The 12,500-nt window shown below is 37.3% G+C and overlaps 1 protein-coding gene across 1 annotated transcript in view; it reads right to left on the reverse strand.

Moving 5' to 3' along the window:
• Positions 1–4,895: 4,895 nt before the first annotated feature.
• Positions 4,896–12,500, reverse strand: part of LOC113811368 (glycosyltransferase 25 family member) — a 7,633-nt gene continuing 28 nt past the window's right edge. The window contains exons 1-4 of the mRNA XM_027363099.2: positions 10,968–12,500; positions 9,300–9,443; positions 8,586–8,747; positions 4,896–7,054 (exon numbers count right to left, since the gene is read on the reverse strand). The exon at positions 10,968–12,500 is cut by the window's right edge and continues 28 nt beyond it. Coding sequence (XP_027218900.1) covers positions 6,827–7,054; positions 8,586–8,747; positions 9,300–9,443; positions 10,968–12,221 — 1,788 coding nt within the window. The 5' untranslated portion in view covers positions 12,222–12,500 and the 3' untranslated portion in view covers positions 4,896–6,826. The remainder of the gene's footprint in view (positions 7,055–8,585; positions 8,748–9,299; positions 9,444–10,967) is intronic.

Here is a 12,500-nt window from a genome sequence, read left to right on the forward strand (position 1 = left end):
TCTTTTTCCCTTTAGGGTTAGTAAATCCTACAGTGTATTTAGAATATGAACAAGATGTTTCGTACAGTGTTTAAGCAATGCCATTTCAAAGAGTACAATTTCAATGCTGGCTGTTGTTGTTTCTATAGAGTATATTAAGTAATGTAATTGATATTCATGATATATTTCATAATAACTTTGTGGTGAGAATATTACTTGTAATCTGCAATAATGTGCCCAGTAAGTGAGGGTCTTAGTAGTGTCAAGTAGTATCCAGTAGCCAACCCATTGGTGCTCAGATTATTGTTGTTTTCAGAATGAAGGTTATTGGTAATTAAACCTGGAACTGTTTAAACTTAGGTACTTATTTTATTTCTAATTGGACACATTTATGTATACATAAACATTCCCTTTCTTTCTCTCTTCTCTTTCTTTCAAATCTTTCTCTCCTGCTCTGGAGTATCTGCATTTTGCCATAGTCTTTGACCCTTCAAAAAAGTCAGTGATACATTTGAGGCAGTTAAATTATTTGTACTGTGTATTTCACTTTTGTGTTTGATCTTAGAATAAACTGTCATTCATAATAAATGTTTTTATTTAATACCAAGATTTTAAAAATATGTATATCAGATATACGAGTGGTTACTCAATATTTGGAATGTACTATTGGACATTGCTGGTGTATCAGTATGTCGAAAAATCAACAATAATCAGTACCAAGCAGCAAGTATAACAGAACTTAATTGTAAGTATTGAAAAAGACAACTATTTTTTTTTTTTTTTTTTTTTTTTTACTGAAGATGTGTATGAATTAGTGACAAGACTGTTGCAAAACTAAATTGATTGATTACTAAATTGTATAATGTGAACTGCAGTTCTGGCTGTGCCATTACTATTTCTTATTTATTTGCTGTTATTATTACCATCATCATTATTAATAATTTTATCATCATCTACATTCTTATTATTATTGTCATCATTATTACTATTTTCATGGTTATTATTATTAATACTATTACTATCATTCATATTATTATTTCTCTCTATATCACGGAATGAAAGTTTATCTCATGGAATATGGAATTAAAGTTTCACATATCATTGCTATTTCTTGTACAATAACTTGCTGTATGCTAACCTAGCAGAGAATTCACAGCCCTAGTATAATGTAGCAGGAGAAACACCTCTGGAAGGAAGGGGAGCTACTCCCTTTGACTTTGTAATGTGCAGGTATTTAGAGTTAGAAGTTACCTAACCTGGAAGGGGTTAAGAGGTATCTCCACACCAGTCGATCTTCTAGGGCAGAGGTTGTCAACCTGAGGTATATAGACCCCCAGCAGGTCCATGGAGTGGTAAGAATCAGAATCAGGTAAATATTAACCATTGCAGTGCTGTCAGCTCAACAGATGGAGCTTGTTTTTCTTTGATAGTAGCAGCATCATTTATATGATGAAGCTTTTGGCAATACTGCCTTAAGTGAAGGTAAACCTTCACATCATAATTATTGTTTTTTAATGATTTCAAAATATAAACTTCAGGTGCCTAATGTTTCCTACAAACTACAAAACAAGCTAGGGACAAACAGGGGGAAACTGTTGATGCGCACTAAGAATGGTTAATGGTTAATGGTTAAAAGCAAAATAAATGTGCTAGAAATCTAAGGTTATATAACACTATAGGAAGGTATGGTAAAGGGTGATGTCAGGTGATAGTTGCTATGCATCAACTATCTAGAGTAATGTTGGAAAGTTGAAGATGGTTAAGGTGGTTGAGGGAAAGGGTTATGGTGGTTTAGATAAGAGAATTAGATCAAGTGAAGGATATTTATGCATCTGAGGAAGGAGAACAGGTTATAAAGAATCAAGGATAGTCTGGTCTGTGAGAACGGAAACTGCGAATATTCCAATGTAGGAGAGCTATATCTTAGTTGTTTTATGAGTGAAAGTGCTGGTATGTGTTGGGGAATCTGGGGGGGAAGGAGCTAGGGGGTGTTGTGACATGAGTGATTCCCGTGTGTATCCAGGAGGGGGTGGAAAGGATAGAGGGTATGGAGGGAGGGAGAATGTGCTATAGTTGATGTTGAAAGAGGTGGGTTGTGTTGGGAGGGAGTAGGAGGAACTGGTGTGGGGGGGAATATTATCGGTAGGGTGATGGATATTGGAAGGATGGATAGTTGGAGTTGAAGGGGATGTGTTGTCTTGGGAGGGATTAGGAGGAAGGGGTGTAGGGGTGCTATGAGTAAGAGGGGGATGGATTTCAGGAGGATGGATATTGGTGGCGGACGTAATTGAGGGGGTTAGTTTGTGTTGAGAGGGAGTAGGAGGAAGGGGTGTAGGGGGAGTAGGAGGGGTATGGATATTGGCAATCACTTCAAGTATGGAGGGAGCATGAGTTATGGAATTTTGTTACTCAAGCATTTAGCTTTGAATGTCTTCCATAGTTTCTGCAGTGGTGTTGGTTGGAGAGTTTTGTGGAACAAAGGTTTTCTTATGAGGGGGGAAGAAGAGACTGGTGTCTGAAGAGTAAAGGTAAAGGTAGGTGGAGGTGAGTGTGCGGTTGGGGAAGAAGGGGTGGAATGTTTAGTCTGTCTACTGCAGGTAGTGCATGGAGGGAGAGAGGATGGTGTTGGGGATGTAGTTGAGATTGGAGCTGTGGTTGAGATTGGGGTGTCTGGATTTAGAGTGGCAAAAGAATTTGACTGGGGGAGGTTGAATGTAGAAGTGGAAGTGGTGGAAGTGGGGAAGTAAGTAGGTATAGGGGAGGGTGTAGGAACATCTTGAGGTGGAGGGGGAGGGGCAGAGCGAGCGACATTACTGGAGTAGGGAGTATAAGACAAACCTTGTCGGCATGCTTCCTGGCTGGCTTCACATAGAGTGAGACCATTTTTGTATCTGAGAGCTGCTACCTCAGACTCGAGCTTGTAAGTGGAACAGCCTATATAAAATACATTATGGGGGCCGCCGCAGTTAGGACATGTGCGTGTTTGTGTAGGGCAGTTTGATCTGTTATGACCGGGTGGGGCACAGAGGGGGCATCGGTCTGTAGAACGGCAGTGTTTGGCAGGATGTCCAAATCGCCAACAATTTTGACATTGATGGGGAGGAGTTTATTATGGTTGAACAGGGAGGGATTGTCAACCAATGTAGATACGAACGGGAAGGCCATGTGTACTGAAAGTAATTTTGGCAATGTTGGTGGGTTTCTTTCGATGACCTCTAGGAGGAATGGAGTAGCAATGTACTGATATCACGTCCCAGTCTCTGAAGCAGCCGAGCAAATCTTTTCCACAATCTGGCCAATCTTTGGTATCGACTGGGCAGTTTGCTGGACAGATAGAGACAGTTCCGGTACAAGTATTAAGAGTTAGATGAAGTTCTGCAGGATATGGGGTTACCAGAGAGATCAGTTAGTTTTGATAATGCTATAGTTTCAGCTTCAGATCTGACTCTTACGAGACGAGAGCGATCGTGTCGGCCTACATGTTCTTGGAGACATTGTTGAAAGAGAAGAGTGTTGCCTGAGTAAGGAGCTGAAGGGGGATCACGAAAAATTGGTCCCATTTAGCTGGGCTAAATAGAGTAGTTTAGATATTTGTAGGGTTGGTGGTGGTAGAAGGACGGGGACGTGTGGAAGCGGGAGTGTTGTTGAGGGGGGTAGTATTATGGAGAGATGGAGAATAAGACTCTAAGGTAGTAATAAGGGAGGTTGGGGTGTTTGATGAAGAAGGTTGCAGGGGTAGAGTTGATGAATTTGAGGAAGTTGGGAGGGTAGGAATGCCTTCTAGAAATTGAGTCTCTGCTTGGGTGGGTAATGCACTAGTAGCCATTGAGGAGTGGGTAGTAGTTTCAGTGTTAGGAGTTGTGGTTAAAGGAGAGCCTGGGGTCAGGGAGCTGGTGAGACTATTTGATGAAGGGGCAAGCCTCATTGCCCCTAATAGGGGTATTACATGTTTATTACTGGCCATGGGAAGCCTTGGTTATGTAAAGGGACATAAACAGTCCACCCCCCAGTGCCCTGTAGGGGGTAAGGGCTAGACAATTAAATCAGGGGAGTACCATGCCCATGGTTCCCACAGGCTGTTCAGGACTGGCACAAGGTCAGCCTTTCATCCTTTCAGCACAGCTCTTACACCTTAGGAAGTAGATAGTAGAAGAAGTTGGAGAAGGGACAGAAACAAAAAGCTGGAGGGGGAAAAGACCATGCAAAATTAGTTGAGTCAAGGGCTGAGGCCCTAGGCTGGGGAGATCTCTGCATTGGGTCTCAGTCTCCGTCTCCTAAGCTCCCCCACGACAGAAACAGGCATGGGATTGGGGGGTTCACACCAAGAAACCTGCTTCAACCCACATATAAGACACCCGAAAAAATAAACATTGCTGGGCGTCCCGTCAGTGTGATGCTGTATTGGGGATCGCGCTCTGACGCAGCAGCGGCCCCTGCAGGCGGACAGAGTCCAGGGCAGCTCCGCCCAACGGTTTTGTAGCCGCCCGGAATCTTTTATTTTCGGCTTCAAAATATACTGGCGTTAATGGGTTAATAACTCGCTGGCCAAATTTTTAACCCGGGGATCATGGGTTAATGATACTCATATATGCATGGAACAATCAAATCTCAATAATTAAAGAACATTATACACACTGCATGCAAAGTAATATATGTGAATGTTTCTAGGGAACGGGTTTCATAGCTTTCATCTGAGGTTCAGGATTCTGAAAAGGTTAAGAGCATGATACAGTACAACAGATAATTTTTCTTTATTCAGATTCCATGACTCATAAAAGGTTAATTTGTTTTTCAGCTTTTCCTTAAGTTTAGATGCCTGAAAGTAACTGTGCACCCCACAGGTAAACCTTTTTGCTGATTTTGGCAAGAATTTAATCTAACCCATTCATTCTAGACTAGAGTCAAGGAAACAATAATTGCTGATATAAAAAACTTTATTATTGCTTAACATGCAGAAGGACAATTCATTTGCTGTAAAGTACCAATTTTAGAACTGGTTACCTTTACAAAACTTTTCTGCACACTGTTACCTACCCTAACTGATCCACTGGAAAAAAAATATCACTACACTAATATTTTGAAGTAAAAAAAATTAATACTAAAATGAAATGAAAATTAAAATAAAATATATGTGAGAGTATTCAATGAACACATTATTATAGCACCATTCATATCACATTACTTGTATACTATGCACGTCTAAGACACAGATCAAAGTCTCGAAATCCATTATGCAGAATGGTTAGATCATGAAAGGAAAATAACTAAAAAACATCAAATACAATTATAGTCACTACATCTGAATACCTTAAAACCTGTTTAAGGTACATATTTTTCATGTCTAATTTCTATAAATATGGCACTGTTTAAGGAATGGAAATCTGCCAGTTACTTTTAAAAGTCTGTAATATTCAATATGATACCTTTGGGATGAGTCTCTATCATACTATTTCAAAAGGAAAAGTTCCTCTTTTTGTACTTTTGTAGTTTTGGTGTGGATTCTTCACCTACTTTAACTGTTAAAGCAGCCTAGATTATGCAGCTATCACAAGTTACAAATTCACTTTTAAAACCTTCTCCCATTTATAAAGGTTCAGAATAGCTCATTGTGACTTTTCTGAACTGACTCTCAAGAAAAATTTCATAACAATATTTAGCAAGCACTGGTTTATAAGTAAATGGCACAAATTAGCACTGAAGATGGCAAAACTATAACTTCATACTAAAAAGCTCCAGTCAATGAAGAACTGGTTTTAACTGAAAGTATGCATATGTTGTATAACAACTGACATGAAAAATACTGGTCAGAGTATAAATGGCATACTCATTCCTACTGACAACACAGTGTTTGTTACGAGCATGTAACATCTAACGAACAAAATTAAACTAACAACTGTTAACAGACCAACCAAAAAATTATTACATTCACATTTATTTTAGAGTGAACTGCAATTACATTCTAACCAACAATAAACAAGAGATCAAGCATGCAGTTCAGAGAAATAATAGCAAAATAAAGAACAAACCTCAAACACTATGATCATGTAATCATGATTACTGTGGTTGATTTGAGGGTTTAAAATATCATTAACACTATACTCTTGTAAATATGTCCTGCTATTGAAGCATGACCAATCTACAATTACAATATCATTCTACAACGTACATGCTGTAACTTTTTTAAACATCTAACATTCAAACAACATATGAACATCAGATACCAAAGAATTCCTATCTTTACAATCATTACTCATAAGAAACATTACCATTGACAATTAAAAGCCATTATCTCATATCACAAATAAAAAGCATCTGTCAAACCAAAATAGAATATCTATTTGAGGATCTTGTTTGTGCAAAATAAGGATATATATATTATAATTTCAATAAGTATTCCAGTCAAAATTAATAAACAATTTTATTTTTACTTTAGTCTGTTAGAAAAACGAGAAGTGATTTGGATTAAACTTTCCATGTTAGCACATAAATTACATATAATTAATATCACATTTTTAAAAATAACACAAAGTTATCTAATAAAGCACTTCATCTTGTTTGCATGATTAACCTTTTTAATCATTTTAATTACAATGACAAACAAGAAGTAAAACAAATTTAAATTATCATTTACAAATTTCATTCACAAACCATTCATCTTCATAATCAGACATATAATATCCACCTTTAATAGAGTAAATTCTACTATCACTTTATAAAAATAAAAATTAGCATGGAAACACCAATTGGTTCAAGCTTATTTAGAAAACAAAGTAAAGTCACCATTCAACACTAGTCAGATCATGGATCAAATTTGAAATTTCACCAGCCTTTACAACTATACCCGAGTTCAGAGTTCTTCCTTTCCCAGTCCATTCAGTCCAACCTCCAGCCCTAAGCCTTTATCTTCAAGCTCTGGTTCCACAGTAGTTTGAGATTCATCACTGATAATGGTCACTGAATCTTCTGTGTCACTGATGTAACCTGGTTCTCCAGTGTAGTGGGTTGGATACACAAATAACGGTGACACAGAATATGCATTTAGATTGCGGTTGTCAAAACTCTCTTTCCATTCCTCCTGGAAAAATAAAAAAATAAAAAAAATTGGCATTCAACATCATGCTCTCTGAAGGGATGATACACCGATTACACCCAAACATACAAAACTCTGTTTCCAGTTGACAACTTATATTATTATATAAATTTCCAAAGCCCATTCAACATTAATGTAGGTTTATTGGCACCCACTAACACACTGCCTGTTTGTGCCCAACTTATTCAAGTAATTTAAATACTTGCTTTGGGCCCATTATCATTTATAGTGGATCATTACAAGCAACTGTTTAAAAAATGGTATGCTTTCCTTCACTTTCAGTGGCTGTATCTAATTATGAAACCAAACAAGTGACTGCACTACTATTATACAAAGATAAGCTCTGATAAGCCAATAGCATGGGTTATGCCATCCACAATTTGGTTCAGTGAGATGATGATGATAAAAGAAAAAGAAAAGAACAGAAAAGAAATCTTATGAAATAAAGAGATAGTATGCAGTCTTATTCACTACTTCTACTCAAAGAGAACATCATAAAATGTAATGCATGCATCATGGTATCATGACATGAATGACCCAACACTCAGTCGCACCTAGGATGGCCATGACATGACTGACATAGCACCCTAGAGCCACAACTAAGTCAACCATGCCCTGAACCCCACATCATCCTAAGGGTAAAGATTTAGCAACAAACATTATTACCCTTCTATCATTTGACATTTTTTCTTGAAATATTACATTGAAAATGAGTTCTGGGATAGGGAGAGGAAATATTTTCAGTAAAATGTTCTTATCTAATTTGCCCAGCTTCCAATGGTGCCAGGATTACCAACTAAATTCTTCTTTTTTCTATCAATGTCTATACAATATCTAACTGAGAGGAAAACTAAAACCAAATATATAAATAAAGAAAAATTAGATAATGGTTTTAAAATCATCCTGAATTTCATCTCTGGGTCATACTTGATTATTAAATCCAGGATTTAAAAACTCCTGTCTCATCTTTCAATAAACATCTTTCATCTTTAATTAATTTTATAATGTTTTTTTTGCCAATTTATTATGATGATAGTTTTACAACTCTGGGCATGGATCATTACCTGGAAATAATCAGAAATATTATTTCCAGGTTTTAATAGAAAAATATGATTTACATTAGTATCTCAAATATTTATATTGATATCTCTTTGTTTAATTAACACCAAGCTGCCGGGCATGGCATGTACACACATGCCATTGCCCATTGTGTGTTGAATTTAGTTATTGTTTTTACATAAAGATAGCTCCACAAGTACGATCACCAATGAGCCAATAATGCGAACTACCTGTCTCACCTGTTTACCCTTTTCCTTGATTTTCAATAATATTTTCTAATATTCAATACTGCTGTTAGTAATGTCAGCAACAATATAGTAATAATAATATTCATAACAAAAATAACATTGCCAATATTGATAGCATGAGTAAAAAAAAAAAAAAAAATCCCATTTTTTCAAGGAAAAATGAGGTTGCACGATCTACTAATTGACTCCTTTGTGGCTAAGCAACTTACGTCAGGGTGCCTGTCAAACATGATTGGCAGGTATTCATCAACAGGCAGCATCTTCCCCAGAGGCTCACCATCTAGGAGCTTTTTTGCACCTTCAAGCGTGATGACGTAGCACAGTGTCCAATAGGAATAACCGACATGAACTAAATAGTCTGAATCATCCACCTGTTTAAAAGGAAAGAAGCATCTAAAATCAGCACTACCACCATAATCTGTTAATTTCACTATCTAAGGAATAATCAATAGGATGCTACAAGTAACAGGAACAGTAACATTGACTGAAATAATAAAAAGGACTCCCCTAAATTTCATAATGATAATCATAGCTGAAAAATAATTTACATAAAAAAAAAGAATTATGGGGAAAAACTATTATCCACATTGCTAAGGCCTTGGACAAAATATCAATATATGGTGTTTATGATCATCATGATGATCATAAAAGCAACAAGGATGATAATGACAATATTAGTGCCAACAATATGAATTAAACTAAGCTTCTTCCTCAAGCATAAATACTAACAATCAGCGAAAGACAAAATCTAATAGAATGATGATTTATTTATTCAATATCCCTTATCAAACTAAAGAATTTTGGCACATATAAGCATAAACCAGAGTGTTTGCACATACAAGCTCAAACCAGAGTATTTGTGCATATAAACACAAACCAGAATTTTTGCACATATAAGCACAAACCAAAGAGTTTTTGCTTACCCATGGTTCATCTGCACTTTTGAGTTTTTTCCGACCAAGGTAGATCAAATCCCAATCGACTAATTCGGTTGATTGCCGAACCATGTGCCTTACTTTCTCTTTAAAGAAAGGCTCAAATCGAATGTCATCTTCAAAGAGTAGAACCTGAAAGGGATAGATGAAAAGTTTAAAGAGTTGTCAGTTATTTGGTCACTTTTCAGACACACATGCTTATGCACACATTTTTTTTCTTAGAACAGGTCTTTGAACAAAAATATATACATATATAATATACAAGAATTGGTATACACAAATAAAAATTAAAAATAGAACTTTTACAATATAACAGAAAAGCCTTTGTCTAAAAAGTTTTATAAATACTTTCTAGGGGCACTTCAACAGATTCCCTAAAATAAAAACAATTAAGATCTTTATAATCTAAAATATAAAATCATGCTTTCACCAATGCTACTTAATCTACTTCCAGATAAAAAAAAAAAAGGTGCCTAAGCAATGAACATAAAGTTACTTCAACTAACAAATGTTCATGCAATTCATTCATGCAATGATAGTTTAAAAGTAGCAATTATACAAACAAGAAAGAACTGAAAAAGCAAACTCAACTAAACCCAATTTTTACAAGCAGTGAAGGTCCTACAAATATTATCTTAGTTTGGCCTAATGAACCCTTGGAATATCATTTCATAATGGTCTCAATAAAAGTTACCAAGACATCTGAAGTGACTTAGATGACTGTCATAGCCTCTGTGTCCTTAGTATTCTGTCAAGACTGAACTCTTAAGTAGACCCTCATTATGTGGTAATTAAAAGCAGTATACAAGCTCCTTTTTGACAAATTATATGTGGTGATATGACGACTTTTCCCTGAGTGCCACAGTGCAGGCCACAGCAATCACTTTGAATGTATTGTTTACCACTACTCCATCTGTACACAGACATTAAATTACATCTATAAAATTGGTAATTGTTCAATAAAGGGTTGCATAAAGTGATGCTATGGCCTCCTTGCTTTATGCTGTGGCAAAGAATGAGAAATTTCACTTATTGTGGGGCTATATTCAACAAGTTTGCCAGGCAGTTTGACAAGCTCTATCTTCCCTGAACATATATAATGAATGTGACATCCAGGTTCACTTTCACTGCTTTACTTTAAACACTCTGGGAAAAGGACAATAAACCTCCACATACATGGTATTATGGCATGATAGAGCTCGTAAACACTGTGATGATGATCTATCAAATATATAAGCAGTCTAAGCTCTATATTGCCAAATGTAAAAGGTTTAGTTTTATTGGCTTTTGTAGAGGTGACAAGGGTGCTTAAGCCACTGCATTCAGAAGGTATAAAGTCATGTTCAATAATGATCACTTAACTTTCTGTAGAAATGTTTAATGTTTAATGTTTGAAAATAAATGTGCTAAACATCAGAGGTCATATAGCACTATGGTAAAGTATTGCGTCAGAAAGGGCAAAGGAGAGTTAAAGATTATGATAAAATGTGTTAGATGTCAAAAGTTTAAGGACGTTATAGGATAATATGGTAGTGAAAAGGGGGATAGGGGAGCAAGTGTAGAAAATTTTTCACAACTAATATTGTTTTATCAAATATTTATCTAATTTAAAATCATATTTAAATACAATATCTACAAACCCCTACACTACATTACCTGTTCATACCCATTGTTTACTATATCTTCCCAGATGAAATAGTGACTGAGGAAGCATCCAATCTCACCAAAGGTCATATCTCTCTGTGCCCAGGGATCCTTGTACCCTGCTAACTGCTTCACTCCCAACTGCTTGAGATAACTATCGTTCAGTAGCTGCCCATCTACAGCATCAAAAATATTGACATCCAAACCTAATTCGTCAAAACACTGCTTCATTCTCTCACGTCTTTCATGTCGACGAGCGAGGCTAATCAAGTATATCTGATCAAACACTAGTTTATCCTTTTTTGGCAATGGAGGTACATATTTGGCTAAATTTGGTGTTACCGGTACCTCTGGATAAAAAACAAGAACTTCAAGCTTTATGCTTAGTAGCTGTCTCAGGTCAATGTCCATACCTTGATTATCATCAAGAGGTGGAGGGATAAACCCATATATTATGGAGTTGCAAACATACATATCAATGCCAGCATTTTTTGCAGATACCGCAAAAGTGATAATATCGTCATTTGGACCATTGTAGCCTTGAACATTCTTTGGCACAAATGTAAGATTATCTGAAGCCCTCCGGGTAAGGTCAACCAACACAAAAGAATGGACCATAGGCACAGCAAAGCATCCCTTTTCTTTTCGTTCCAATATTGGAAGGTAATCATCTGTGCGTGTGTACCAATAATCTTCTGTCATACCACCCCAGTAGTTGCTGTATGTGGCGAGGGAGTTTAACATTGGCCCTATGATGGCTTTATCTTCATTTAACAGTATGTGAAGGGCATCAGGCTCTGTAAGAAAAATATCCATGTCCAGGAACCATATAAAATCAGCCCACATGCCCCTGGCTTTATTCAAAGCCTCCTCCTTCATGCCAATTATGTTATTGAACCTCTCATCACTCCAATCTGACACAATCTTATCATCTGGGTATTTCTTGGGTCCAAGTTGGTCCAAATACTCGTCAACTGAATGATACTTGTCTCTGTTATCCTCCAGCCAATCTTGCAGGATGTCAATCGTCTTATCCTGGTTGTGGTCAGAGCGAACGAACAGACTCATCCTCTCCTTAGGGTAATTGAGGCGCTCAAACAACGTCAAGAAGTAAGGCAACGTGTGCTCCTTGTTCCTGGCCAGGAGCACCACAAACACCGTCGGATCCTTGATGGCATTCTGGCTCAGGTGTCCCTGGACGGTCCAAGCGACGTTCACCAAAAGCACAGACCAAAGGGCGAAGAGGGAGGACGCAAACCGACCCATAATGCGAGCGGCGCGGCGGTCGGCCCTTCCCCTTCACATGCCTCAACATAAACAAGCCTCTCAGTGCCAGCTCACCACGCCCCAGGACTGCCAACCCTCCTCGCAGCTGTGGGCATTCCTAGAATATTCTTCAGTCTCTGACTTGTAATCTGTTTCCCAGGTCCTGAAATGCCATGGCCAATTAATCTCTTAGGCAAAGATAATTAATTTTCATCGCTACTCTCGACGCGGCGTTCTTTATCGATAAACAATTAATTATTCTCGGAACGTTCTCAGTGA

This window comes from Penaeus vannamei, chromosome 8 (assembly GCF_042767895.1).
Source record: "Penaeus vannamei isolate JL-2024 chromosome 8, ASM4276789v1, whole genome shotgun sequence".
In the NCBI taxonomy this organism is placed as follows: domain Eukaryota; kingdom Metazoa; phylum Arthropoda; class Malacostraca; order Decapoda; family Penaeidae; genus Penaeus; species Penaeus vannamei.